The 15,245-nt window shown below is 35.7% G+C and overlaps 1 protein-coding gene across 1 annotated transcript in view; it reads right to left on the bottom strand.

The window, feature by feature from the left end:
* Fnbp1l (formin binding protein 1 like) overlaps positions 1-15,245 on the bottom strand; it is a 73,873-nt gene that overhangs the window by 28,394 nt on the left and 30,234 nt on the right. The window contains exons 3-5 of the mRNA XM_027395644.2: positions 3,125-3,168; positions 1,863-2,020; positions 971-1,033 (exon numbers count right to left, since the gene is read on the bottom strand). Coding sequence (XP_027251445.1) covers positions 971-1,033; positions 1,863-2,020; positions 3,125-3,168 — 265 coding nt within the window. The remainder of the gene's footprint in view (positions 1-970; positions 1,034-1,862; positions 2,021-3,124; positions 3,169-15,245) is intronic.

The following is a 15,245-nucleotide window of genomic DNA, read 5'->3' as shown; positions in this document are numbered from 1 at the left end:
CCTTAAAGTCTTGGTAAAACCAATTATAAAGAAAATGAGAACAGACTATTAATGTACCTATAAACACTAAATCAGTGCTGGTAATTAAAATCATTGACAGATAAATATAAGTAGAATCAAGTTTTGAATATGCATTTTAACAGGAAATTATAAAAAGCATGGCAAATATATGCATGAGCTCTCAACATGCCAAAGACTTGCACAGTATGAAGAGAAACCAGTGTATCCTGCATACACTTGTAAAATTCCAACCTCAAAGTCCTTCCAACAATCACGAAAAACTTTTCTTCAGCATGATTCTTAAATATAGTTATCTATTGTAAAAATGCTAGCAAAGAGCCAACCACTTGGCAACCTGAACTTTTAAAAACACTATTTTATACTACAAAGTCTTTCAATCCAGCATTTCCAGTAAAGACGACTATAGTACCTATATGGACACTATATGTTTACCAAAACCTTTAAGAAAATCCACATTATCAAGGACCTCAGGGAAATTTTAAGTAGACAATATGTTTTCTAACTCTGTCCTATTAAGTTCTTTCCTACAGGTAGGAGCTTACAGAACTGAAGGACTACTGAACTAGAAGAAACACTTCCAATAAGGTAGCCCTTGCTCTTCAGTATTCATATGCTAAAAAGGTCAAGAGAAATAGTGTTTAAAAAGGTTCAAGAACCATAATCTTGGTTCTCTCCTCTAAGGCAAATAGTTTCCCACCACTCCAAACCCCTCTTGACATTGGATAAATTTCTCTACCATATGTATACCATGACATGAAGGGAAGAGAATTTGTCTAAGTATTTAATAGGGAAAATGAAATGAACTCACATCCTGCATTTATATTTCTTGGTTATTCTATAACAAAACAAATGGCAGATTATGAACAATACACTAGAAATATTAGACTCAGAGATAAAGTATAAAGGGGACTAGGGGTTTTCTGATCAACCATGAAAATATGTAACTCACATTATCCATCTGTTTCCAACACATGTCAAGGTACTGTTGAGCTTTTCGTCCTTCTTGGAGATGCTGAAGATTAAAACCATCAACAAACAAAAATAATTACACTTACATAGTAAGTAAAAGGCTCTTCATTTTTTTCAAGATGATAAAATACATACATATATATTTAACTAGAATCAGAAAGAGAATAAAACAAACTTTAAAATACATCTTACAGATTAATATTTTTAAAATAACTTTAAAGTAGGCAAAGTACTAAAGGAAATAATGATCATCTTCAATAGGGGTTTTCTATAAAAAGTCAGATAGTAATACATCTTTTAAGTTTACCAGCCAAATGATATTCTGTCTACACAATACAAAAGTAGCCACAGAAAATATCAAACTCAGTGAATGCAAATTAAACTTTATGGATACTAAAATTCAAATTTTATATGCCAAAGAACACTTAGTTTCTAATTTTTTTCAATCACCTAAATATGTAAAGTATTCTTAGCTTATGAGATCTAAGAAACAAAAAAAGTATTTCAAAGTCTGTGGGCTGTATGCTGCCAAACCCCACCAAACTGGTAAGCATATCTCACAGTGTTTCTTTTTTACTGAAAAATATTTTTCACAGTATATTCTGATCTCATAATTTTTGTTTGTTTTGAGTGTCTACAATCAATTTTATTGTTTAATATAATCTAAAAACATACCACCAAGAAAAATTTATGTACAAGAATTGATGCTATTACATTTGGATAAAGCTGATCTCACAATTTTTACATAAAAGAAATTTAATAATATAGAAAACCAGTTTTTATTGAACATATATTTCTAAAAAGAGAAATAATTATTAGTCTAAAACAATTTTATAAGACTGTTGTAATTATATAAAAATTATAAAGATTACCATTTTTCTTTCAGTTTTCAAATCATGGGCATATCTCATTAATTCACCATATACTCTGTGTGCCATTTCTTCCGCTACTACCTCTCGCTGTCCTGCATAGTCGTTTAACTCATTAAGGATGTTAAAAAAGGCGATACAAGAAGTAAACCTGGCAAAACATATTTAAAATAATAAGATTCATTTTTGCTTCTATTACAATGTTTTGGTGAGGTACTTTTGGTGTCTAAAAGCAAGTTTAAATAAGGTCAACCTAAATCCCAGCTATTGGTTCTAAGTTAACTACATATGGAAAGAATCCTGCATTAAGCTTAAGTTTAAGTACATGTTTAAGTATCTTTAAGTAGCCTTTAATGTATAAATAAAGGGATATTTGGGGGTCAAATATAATAAGAATACTACCTTCAGGCTCTTTTGACATAGTGGAATCTCTTAGGTTGCCAACTGACTGACCTGAGCTTGGGAATCACTTGGGTGGATTCCTAGGCTTGGCAGCTGAACCTGTTGCAGAGATGATGTGCTTGTTCTCGAGGACAGACCTGCCAATCATACCACTCAAATGCATCTTGATGGCTGATCTACAGAACTTTGCTATCAGCTCTGGATACAGCTGCCAGTATGCCTGCCCACATCCTGAATGGAGGTGTTACCATTATGGTTGGCACCAAAGCGGGATAAAGGGGGCAAAAATAAGGGTAAAAATGTGTGTGGAGGGAAGGAGAGAAACAAAGAAAATTACTGTGTTAAAATGTAAATATCTACTTGGAACACACCAAGGAACACTCTCTTAAGCTGACAGGTCAGATAGGGATTCCTTAAGAATGCTAAAAACCAATAAATATATACAAAACTGTTGAATCTAACCTCATTAGTTTCTGTAGTTATAATGACTGCATATTCGTGTTTAAGACTTCCAAAAAGCCCAAAATAATTTCTAGCCTTTTATTCAGGATTCAAAAATTATCCCCCAAATTTCATCACTTTTTATTATCCTTTTAAAACCACCAGGCCAAGCAGTTTTCACTACCTGCAAGGCAAAACTGTTAGAAAGCTAATGACAACTACATAGTAAGTGTGGAAAAGACTCCTTTCTTAGGGAAACTAAACAACTCAAAATCCCATTCTAAGTCTTACTTGAAAGTCCCCCTTTTCAATTATTCTAAAAAGACAAAAATAAAAGGCAACCCAAAACCAAAAAACAAACAAAACATTATTAAGTTCATCAAAGTATCTACCCTCAAAAGATAAATAGTAGTCCATTGTGATGTTTTTACTTGAGCGTTTGGGACAGTACTTCTTAACCAGATTTCTATAGGAAGAAAAGTCATAATTTTATAAACAATACTTTCAAAATAAAAAATATTCTAGAAGTTTCCAATTTCATAAAACACTATTGTATATAAAACACTGGGATCAGTGACATGATCATCATAATTAACATAATAATATATGATCATTACTTATATTTTTATAACACTATTTGCTTATAGTATTGTAATTACAATTAGATTATGCTATTAACTAAGAGGAACAAAACAAAAACAATATTCAGTATATGAAACAGAGTGATAGAACAAAGACACATTCCAGAGAAATACCATCACTCTTTTGTTTAACAAATCATATACTTTTAATATTAACTGACGCAAAATATAAACAGATGCTGACTAAGGGGATGAAAGAACAGCTGACCACCATCCTCTACCATGCTACTCTATGAAAATCATGTGACTACTCACCACCACCACCCCTTCAGTGTGCTGGGCAGCCTTCATGCTTAAGAAGTACTTGACCAATTACCACACCCCTATCCCTCCCTTTCTTTAGGCAAATAATTACATTCTGAGTTGAGATTGTATGTGTCTTCATCCATGTCTGTCCTTAACATTCTTATATTAGAATGCTATCTTATTTCACACTTATGAAATAAGAGATGCTAGACAGAGACTTTGGAGATAGATGGGGTTATGTAGACTTAAATTCTTGATGTTTTGCATGGTGATATGACCTGGAGCAATTTACATCAATTTCTCTATTCCTTAGATTCCTCCTATAAAGTGTCACCAGTAAATACCCCAGATTTCTGAGAACGGAGATAAAACGTTGGCCATGGTGCTTATAAAAGGTTTGTTCTACAATACATGGCCCACTGAAGATGCAGATTTTTTAACATCCATGTGTATGTGTGAGCACAGGAGCACATGTACCAGAGCACACCCGTGAAGATCAGGGAACAATCAGGTTTTCTCTTCTCCTTCCACCTTGTTTGAGAGAGGGGCTCTTGTTTACCACTTTATGTACCAGGCTGGCTGGATGGTGAATTCTGGAAGTTCTCCTGCTTCTATCTCCCATCTTGTCCCAAAAGTGCTTAGTTACAGACATGAGATGCCATGTCCAATGAGTGTTACATGAGTTCTGGGAACTCTAACTCAGATTCTCATGTTTGAATAACAAGTACTGAACCATCTCTCCATCCCTACAGACTCTTTGAAGAGTAATTCTGTCTGTTGAATCAAAAAAAAAAAAAAAAAAAAAAAAAAGCTGGCAGTTAAAAAAAAAATCACCTTTTAAGATATTTCCTGGCATTTAATTTATACTATATTTTCCAAAAGTATAAGTACACAATGGCCTGGAAACTAAACAACAAACAAAAAACTAGTTCCTCATCATAATTTAAACATAAGCATTTAATTATTTCCAGAATAGGGTAAATTAATCCCACTTTTCCAGTTAAGCTTATTGATTCCACAAATAATTATGTGCTACGTACTAGCTGCTGTGCAAGCTACTAGGAGCATCAAAAATGAAAGTTCAAGATAGTCTCTTGAAAGAAGACAAGTATATACCAGTAACTACAAAATGCAGCACAATAAGTGCTATGATAAAGATACAGAAAGAGTGTTATGGCAAAAAAAGAAAAGCTTCTACAAATGAAGTAAAAACACAGGTAAAAGTTCAGTGCCTGTCATCAAAAAATCCAGCCACCATTAGAATGAACAGGATGTAAGTAATAGGCCTTTCATGTGATTTTTATCAAAATATAAATATTTACTACACACTAAACTGGTCATTTTAGTTTCATTTCTGTTGCTATGATGAAATAACTTAAGAGGATAAAGGGTTTATTCAGTTTACAATTCCAAGTTAAAGTCTATCACTTTGGGAAAATCAAGTCAGGAACCTGAGGCAGCTAGACAGAGTCACAATCGAGAGCAAGGAGAGCATGAATAGGTGCATGTCTGTGCTCATCTCATCTCTATTATACAGTGCAGGACCAAACTCAGGAAGCACTGCCACCCACCATGGTCTGGCCTTCTGGCCTAAATTAATGTAATCAAGACAACCTGTCACAGACATGCCCACAGGCCAACCACATCTAAACAACCTCTCATTGAGACTCACCTCCCAGGTAATTCTAGATTGTGTCAAGTTGACAACTGAAAGTAACCATTACCATATTTTACTTACACACACACACAATTTCTAAGTACATGCACAAACATTTTAACAGATAAGATCACTGAACTAGACCTATGAAATATAGATCATTTCTAAGCAATATCATGTGAAGAGACCAGGTAGCTCTTAGAAGAGCTTTCTGAAAAGAAAGGCAAACAAAATTCTCTGACTATGCCTAAAGAGGTAAATATGAATTAGGAAACTGGAAAGCCTTGGGGGAAATGCTAACAGAGGAAGTATAATGAACAAAGAGGAAGAAGCAAGAAAAGACATTCATAAAGAACTCTAAATGGGATCTATCTTGCTGGCACATCAAAAAAACAAAAAACAAAAAACAAACAAAACAAAACAAAACAAAAAAAACAGGTAAAAAGGATAAATGAGGAACATAGAAAAAACCTCCTAAATCATAATAAACACTAACTACTCTTAACCAATGGTTAAGTACCAGAAACATAGCCCAAACTCACTGTAGTATCTAGATTAATTTTCTCAACTCCCTAAATACCAGCAATGCTATTAAGTGCTAGTTATTATTTCAGGTATTAGAATGGTAGAAAATGAAGAGTCATAACCATCAAACTAGTAATTATGCAAAACCTACAGTCATTCTGAAAGAGAACCCAAAAAGGGAAGATTATAAGGAAGAGATGACAAATCTAGGAGTTAAGTAGAATAAGCAAATCCAGAGAGACAAAAATAGATTAGTAGTTGCCCAAACCCGGAAAAGGAGGAAATTACTGGGGATGGGTACAAAGTTTATTTTTGCAATGATAAAAATGTTCTAAAAGTATAGTGCTCTAAAGATGAATGCTGTGAGGCACTGAGGACCGGAGCTCCTTCTCAAGCACTCATGTAAAAACAAAGAGCTGTGTGCACCAAGGTGCACCTGCACCCCCATTGCTAGGGAGGTAGACACTAGATACCTGAAGCTTGCAACAGATCACACTAATTTACTAGACACTTCGCTGTGTAACTAGATCAACAAATAATTCAGTCATATGACCCAGTCAGTTCGTTCCTTTCTTTGCTAAATCCAATCTAAGCTGAGCTTCTAACACTTGAAATGAATCTAACAGGTTAACCTCCAAAGGTATTGCAGTCCTGAAACAAAGCAAAATACCACTAATCTGAAATCTAATTACTGAGGAAATAGGACAGATAAGAAGACATGCAGAAGACCTCAGATACTATACACAAGTCACAATGGACTCAACTCCAGCCAATTCTGCTACTGGAAAACTATGGCAGAGTCCATAATTAAAATGCTCGTTGTGGAAAAATATAAGCCCTGAAAAAACACACATCAACTTTTTATGAATACTCAAGTCTAGTGTGCTGACTAGTTTTACGTCAACTTGACAAAAGCTAGAGTCACTGGAGAGCAGGGAGCCTCCATTGAGAAAATGACTCCATAAGATCCAGCTGTAGGCAACTCTATACAGCATTTTCTTAATTAGTAATTGATGGGGGAGGGCTCAGACCACTGAGGATGAGGCCAGCCCTGGGAAAGCAGGCTGAGCAAGGAAGCTATGTGGAGCAAGTACACCTCCTTGGCCTCTATATCAACTCCTGCCTCCAAGTTCCCACCCTGTTTGAGTTCCTGTCCTGACTTCCCTCCATGATGAACAGTGATATGGAAACATAAGCCCAATAAACCCTTCTGTCCCCAAGTTGCTTTGTTCCAAAGTGTTTCAGCAACAGTAACCCTAATTGAGATATCTAGTGAGAAGAACTAGGGGAAAAAAAAAAAAAGACTCAAAATTTAATTGCGTTAGGATGATTATATACTGTTTTCACGTGTTAAAAGTTTTAGTGAAACATTCAAAATGGTTGATTTCCTCAAAGAAGGTGATTTCAGTGGTCTTGTAAGAAAGCCTAAAGTTAGCAAAAAGTCCTATCATGGAGAAAATGGTTGAGTTCATAAATTCAGCTTTTCATACTAAACATGCTTATTAACGCAAATAAATCTTAAACTGACTTACTTTTCCTACACATGTTAAGTGTAAAATATTCCAAGCTGTTTCTAAACTAAAAAATACTTCGAGCAAATCTCAAGAAATCTGCTCTTATTTTCAGAATGTTTATCTCTTACAGGCCCACAGATTCTCCAACCTGTCTATTTGTACATAGGACATGTTGTGATAAGGTACTATAGACTAAGTTAAGGGAAACACAAACATATATATATATATATATAATATATAATATAATATTATATATATTATATATATATATAATTTATATATATATAAATTATAATAGATGTGATATATAGTGGTACTTCACCCATGTGTGTCCATGTCCATGTGTATTTTATCCATTTTTTTTTCTGGTCCAATTTTGTGTTCTATAGCCTTTTAGACCTTGATGAGCATCTCTTACTTTAGATTGGTGATGTTTTCGTGGAAAATATTTTCTATGCTTTTGACCTGGGTCTCCTCTCCTTCTGTAACTAGGTTTGAAACACATAGACTACATACATACTTAGTCATATACTTAGAGCTAAGCAGTTGATGACAACAAGAAAAAATAGTGTCTTCTGGACATAGCAGGGAAGCCACACTTATGAACTCACAGTGGTACTGTATGTTATTGTGTTGTCTTTGAATTGTTTTGATTGCTGAGGAAGGAGCAACTGCTGCTAAAAGACATTTGATTATAAATTCTGCTGGATTAATCCAACCTATAAATTTTGAAAATGACTTGACTTCAAAATTTAAGTCTAAGGACATGTTACTTCAGAAGAGGTTCTGCTTTTGTTTCCACAGAAGATGAAAAGCTGTGGATTCCTTCCAGACTAATATGGTTTGATCAAGCAAGACCCCCAAAGCAGTGACCCAGGTGATCCAACATCCAATAGAGCTGAGAAGATGCAGCCTCACAGAATACTACAGCCAGGATTTGGCCAGGGTTCTATGTTTTCTCAGAATCTTCTTGGGATTGATAGCACCCCCAAACAGCAGGAAGCAGTTTGGAGAGAACTACACCCACATTCCCAAATACTGTTTATAAATGTCTGTTTTCATTTAAGTGGGGCTGGTTATAAACGGTTAATGATTACAGTCAATCTCTTTCTAAAGAAAAACAGGGAATATGATATAGACATGAGTATTTTGCATTGGTATGAATTTTGGTTTATTGATAAAAATTTAAGGGCATTTTTGCTACATGTATATTTCTACTCTTGTTTAGGTATTATCTTTGAATCTCAAAGGCTGTGGGACAGGGCAGGACAGAAACCTCCGTCTACTCAATCCTATTGCTAGCTGTGGAGCTACTGGCAATTGTTGGCTTTGGAGAGAAGGAAAAACAGCAGTAAGTCAACAACACTAAGAGGAATACCACACATCTGTGAATACTTAGGCAGCATAAATTGATCTTACAGGATTTAAGAGGGAGAAAAGAGAACAAAGCTATGTGGATAGGGAAGTAGGGGGTAGATTTGGGAAGAGTTGGGGAAGGAAGGGGTAAATACGAAACTCTCAATGACTAATTTTTTGAAGTAAAAAAATTGTACACATAATATATGATCCCACTATCTTGTTTCTGGATATGCAAAAACAACCAACCTGAAAGTCCTAAAGAGACTATTTGTATATCCACATCCCAACAAAGCAACAGTTTTCACAATAACCAAAGGTAGAAAACAATCCAAATTCCCAACAAGGAAACAAATAAAATGTGTATGTACAAACAGTAACATTCATCCTAAAAAGGAAGAAAATAGAGATGTGCTCAGGTACCAATAATCTCCTTCCTGGCCTGACAAATGCCAACACCTCCTCTAGGAGCCTTTGGCAGTCCGCAAGCCTCTGTTCCTCAGTACCATGTACAAGCAGAAGCTAGTGATCAAAAGTGCAAACATGACAGAAGAGATGCAACAGAACTTGGTAGGGTGTGCTAGTCAGGCACTGAAGAAATGGAATATAGAAAAAAGATAATGAAGCCCCATCAAGGAGTTGGACAAGTACAACCCACTTGCTACTTCATAACACATGAAACCAAACACTTCATCTACTTCTGAGTCAAGTGGCCATGGTTCTCTTCAAATTAAGTAAAAGTAAGGACTGTGCCACTCAGTAATCCATCCAAAACCAAGAACTATAGCCTAAAGTCTAAATATCAGAGACTGAACTCTTAAGCCTGTCTAAAGGAACACTCCATTTTGAGTCTTAAGTGTTTTGTACAGGACATTCTCTCTACTAGTTGATGGTTATAAACTAAACAGTTTATATTTCTATTTCTTTTCTATTCCATGCTTCTGTGCCTCATTTTCCCCCTTTAATCTATTTAAAAAGAAAAAAAGAAAAGACCAAAGTATGTAGGAGATATTTTTTAAGTATTACAACATGAATACTGTTAACATAGAGACGCTACATATATAACTAAGAACATTATCATAAATGAAATAAACTAGAAACAAAGTAATAAATATGTCTATAAGGTGCCAAGAGTATTCAAATTCATAGAAAGGCAAATAGGAAAGTAGGTTATAGGGGTTATATGAGGTTGCATTGAGGAGCTATTATTTAATGGGTAGAGTATTTCTGTTCTGAATGATGAAAAGAGTTACGGAGATGGATGACGGTGATAGCTTCACAACCATGTGAATGTACTTAATAATTTATACCTTTTAAATAGTTAACATGGTAAATTTTATTATTTTGTTTCAATTTTTAAAACTAAAAAATAGGCTATGATGCCACTCATTACTATATAGTACTAGAACATCTAAATGTAATACATACTTTCAGTCTCAATATTTATACATATACTAATAACAGATACTGTGCAGACAGGTGACAAAAAGAAGTTAAAAGCTTTAAATACTGATGTATGAAAAACCCAAGGAAAGGAAAAAATTGAAACAAGCTCCAACCTATGAAGGTACACAAATGGTCTTCTCGTATATTTTTACACACCAACTCCTAGTTTTGTTTACTTTCAACGTGTCAAGAATATACGACACATAAAAATAGATGGATGTGGCTACACATTACCATATCAACTCCAGTCTATACTCAAAGAATGCTAGCAATGTGTCATTGCTGTTGTGTGATAAGCATAACAATGAGGCTTTTTAGGAAACTAGATCATTTAGAAGAATATTTTTCAAGTACATTTAAAATAGAAAAGAAAAATCTTATCTGTTCAATTTAGACTGAGGAACAAACTGACACCACAGACTTAAGTATTGTTTTCCAGATAAATTCTAAGAAATGTGATCATTTGTTTTCCTTTTAAATTTAAGATTCAAAAGACCAACCAAATGAGAACTATCAGGCTCAGTGCTTAAGCACTTATCTAACAGACATGAGGCCCTGGGCTGATTCCCAGAAAAGGGTGAAGGACTGAATAAAGTATACACAACTGATATTATGAAAAACCAAACTATTTTTTGAGTTTAATGTCTAAACAATGAGGCCCTTAAAGAGTGAGATTTCTACCATGAAGACATTCAACCCAACATGTTTTAACTTAGTTTCTTTCTTAAAAGGTTTTATGCTTTACAAAATAAGTTCTGTTCAAACCATATAATCTAAGAAAATGCTTCATATAATGGTCAAGAATATGCCTTGCAGTTATTATGGAAGTGGTTATGCTTGACTTTATTAGAAAAGTTGACAGTTTATTGAATCATTCCACAAAAATTTAAGGCAGAAGCCTACTATAAGGCAGGTACTCTGTAAGTGCTAAAAACATAATGGTTACAGAAATTATCAAACTCTGTGACAGCTGTTTAATCACACTGAAAATAACAAAATCCAGTTGTTACAAATCAAACTAGCTTAGTAACTGGTTAACAATTAAACTAAACAGCCATCTGTTTAGGTGTAAAGAAAGAAGGAAGATTAAATAGAGTTCCAAAGCATATAAAAACACAAGAATGGGAACAGAAGGCAATGATAAAAAAACAAAGCAAAACAAAAGCCAGCTTATACTAATGATAGCTAAATGAGGTCCAACTACACATACCAAGATGCAGTTATATGATAGAAGAAAAGTTTTTCTAAATATTGTACTTATTTTTTCCCTTCTGATAAAGCATCAAGAAAAAAAAACAGTTAACAATCTTGAAGAGAATATTAGGGGAAATCAGAAAACTAAAGTAATATACCATCTGCAATTTATAACAGGTTACAGAAACAAAATAAACAGTATTTATTCAAATCTTCATAATAAAAATAGAACACTCTCTACATGAGATTTAAAACCTCAAGTAAAAGAAGCACCCCAAATCCATCCCTCAGACACTGGGGTTCACTGAAATGCTGGTTTTTATGAAGCTTCATGAATGAGAAAAGCATTTCCTTAAAAGGAATGACTTCTAAACTTTTAGCCCCTTTTTATCTTAACTTTATGGAAAAATACACAGCCAAACTGAATTTATAAATTATATAACTTCTTTTTTCCCCTTTGAGACAGGGTCTCACCATGCAGCCCTGGATGGCCTGGAACTCACAATGATTCACCTGCCTCTGTCCCCCAGGTGCTTGGATTAGAGGTATGTGCCATCATGCTAGGATATCGAATTTCTATTTTCATCAAATTTCTACAATTGTAACTATGCTAGATTTACATGGATCAGTTACTTGGAAAGGGTATGTGTTAGTATTTAGGCATTTTACTGACAAGATACACCCTCGGAGCTGCCACTAAGAGCACCACCTGTGCATATTATTCAATATGCTCCCTGTTAAAAGGGCCCTGCCCATCTCCCTTCCTCCCTCCCTCTCCTTCTCTTTCCTCCCTCCCCCCATGTTCCTGTCTGCAGAGGCTGGTTTCCCCCCTCCCCTTCCCCCTTTTATGATATTTTTACCTTATCCCTTAATTAAAAAAACAAAAAACAAAACAAAAAAAAACTCCACTTGAACTCTGTGGCATGGTGTCTTTCTCTCTCGAGCTGCTTTTTTTTTAAATTACAACAGTATGTTACTCAGTTTGGGGATAAGTTACTAATGTATGCAGCAAAGTCTTAAGTCAGGTCTAAAGAAGTACTGTGCACTGGCTATGGGGTAGGGGGAAATCAACAGAGAATTAGTAAATATCTTAATGGTGAAATGCAAATGTAATGTAATACCCAAGAGCCCATGTTCAGCAGCAATAGATAAATACAAGTAGTTCTACCTTAACCTTTCTATCTTCATTTCTAAATCTATAAAATAGTACTGAAATTTCTATTATTTTTTAAAGGAAAATGTGTTAATAAGAAGCATGGAAAATAATGCTGACATACTAAGTGCTATAGTAAGGATTAAGTAAATATATTTTTAAAAATTGCTTGTTCTTACCAAGCACTGTTCTAGGACTAGAAAGAAACAGAACAAACAATCCCCTCCCTTTGTGGATTTTATGTTTTAGTATAAAGATTCTTAATTCTAACCTTAGAATTAAGAAGCAGAAATTATTTAAGTAATAAAATTCAGTGATTCAATTCAGGTAGAGATATGTACTTAGGCAAGTAGGTGGCAAGAGACTAACAGTAACTACTGGGTTTCTGCCAGATCTGTACAGCAAACATAAATACAGCTGGGCACGGTGACACATACTGGTAATCCCCCTGAGCCACACAGCAAGAACATCTCAAAAAAGGAAGGGGGAAAGCCTACAGGGCAAAAAAAGCAGTCACAAGTTAAAGAACTGCAGGCCCCCCCAAATAATAATAATAATAAAATTAATTTTTACTTTCAGAAAGTCAGTATGAAAATGGGCTCCCTGGGTTCTTCTCAGTTTAAATGGAGCAACATGTTAATGGCAGATTCTGATAAAGGAATGGAGTGTGTAAGCTTACCCTAGACACAGGCTGTGTAACCTTAAAACAGTGATGTACATGACACCAAACTCCCGTATAGGTAGAGAGCAGTGAATCATCAAAGGTCATAAGAATCTAAGTTAGTTGGAAATAATATTTATTCATACATTCGTTCAATGTATACTTACCCAGCTAAATTATCCAGCTTGGCATGAGAATACAAATGCACATAATACAAAATCTCCAATTAAAAAGTAAGTCAAAGAGATTTCTGTTCTAAGAGAAAACTAGCTTATAGGATTCTTGCCTTCCAGTATAGCTTGCTCCCAGTATCCCACACTATCACATTCGGGTGTTCTAGTGTGGAGGTTAGAGGATATAATTTTACACAGCCACACGTCTGTGATATAATACTGCAATTATTGTGCATATACAGCTTCTCTTTTTTACTGAGAAATTTTAATTAATCCCTGCCATTTACATATACAAGTCTATTAAAGTAAAAATTGAACTGGAGATCAACTTAGTATCAAAATGTCTACAAAGCAAGCATAAAGTTTTTCATTTGATCCCTGCACCCCACCCCCACACACACTCAGAACCAGAGGTGAGCAAATCTCTTGAGTTGGAGGCAGAATGGTCTACACAGTGAATTCCAGGACAGCCTGTTGCAAAATAATAACAACAACAACAACAACATAGAATTTAAAAATCCAGACTGATAGCTGGGAAACCAGTATGGGACTGATCCAGACCCCCTGAATGTGGGTGTCAGTGAGGAGACCTCGGAAATCTATGGGACCCTTTGTAGTGGATTAGTACTTATCCCCAGCATAGGAATGGACTTTGGGAGCCCATTCCACATAGAGAAATACTCCCTGAGCTTAGACACAAGGGGGTTGGCCTAGGCCCTATCCCAAAGAATATGACACTTTGAAGACCCCCTACGGAGGGCCTCACCCTCCTGGGGAGCAGAAAGGGTATGGGATAGGTAGGGTGTTAGTTGGGTGGGGGGGGGAGAGTGAGGAAGGGAGGGAAAGGGAGGACTTGGGATTGACATGTAAAATAATGTTCTTTCTAATTAAAATTTTAAAACATTAAAAAAAAAAAGGAATAACAGGAGGTGGGCACAGGATGCCTTGGTATCAAAATGCTTGTCTTGCAATGTATTTAAACTGGAGCAGGCATGATGATACAAGACTGAAACCCAGGCTCAGATAGGAAGGATGGTGAGTTGGAGGTCAAAGTGGCTAAGTATCAAGACTCTGCTCCCAGCCCCCACAAGGGAAAAGAAAGGGGATATTTAACAACCTGAATACAGTTATTACAAAGGAACAGAGAGAACCTCAATGAGCAGCAGTCTCCTAAACATGAAATCTACCTCTGTAACAAAACCAGGAGTAGGTAGCTAAAAGAGGAGGAAATAAACAAGACAAGCCTCTTCCCTTTTGAACAAAAAACACAGTATAAACAGCACCTGACAATTCAATCATTTACCAGTCATTCATCCAAAGCAACAAATCTCCATGCAGAAAGGAGGAAGGAGTAGCCTGCTTCAAATTAAAATGCCTCCCCTGCCAAACCTTCTTTACCCAAGCCCTTCAACATTATCTAATGAAATAACCCTACTACTGAGTGCCACCCTTAGGATAGAAATGTGACAAATTCCTTAAGTGTGTGACACTCCTTTTTTTTGTTTGTTTGTTTTTTTGTTTTTTGCTTTTTGAGACAGGGTTTCTCTGTGTAGGTTTGGAGGCTGTCCTGGCACTCACTCTGGAGACCAGACTGGCCTCGAACTCACACAGATCCACCTGCCTCTGCCTCCCAAGTGCTGGGATTAAAGGCCTGCACCACCAACGACCGGCCGGTGTGACACTCCTTTACAGAGGCAAATCCTCACACAGAGTGGTCATAACAAGTCCCATTTCTCCCTATAAAATTAGATTTCTTTAATAAGTAATTCTGAGCTCCAGGCACCCTTCCTTCAATAAAGTACTAATATCCACCCCTCCCTTGCAAGTAAGTGAATCCACAGTTTATCACCAGTCTCAGAAGAGCACAAGACAAGCTTGAATGTTGATTAGGAAGTCAGTCCTGTTACTCTAGCAAAACTGAATCCACTATAACTCTCTGAGATCTGGGGGTTATCCTCCATAATTAGATATTGTAGA

Source organism: Cricetulus griseus (genome assembly GCF_003668045.3).
Source record: "Cricetulus griseus strain 17A/GY chromosome 1 unlocalized genomic scaffold, alternate assembly CriGri-PICRH-1.0 chr1_0, whole genome shotgun sequence".
Lineage (NCBI taxonomy): Eukaryota > Metazoa > Chordata > Mammalia > Rodentia > Cricetidae > Cricetulus > Cricetulus griseus.
Note: the sequence above shows the minus strand (reverse complement) of the source record. Positions and strands in the feature narration are given on the sequence as shown.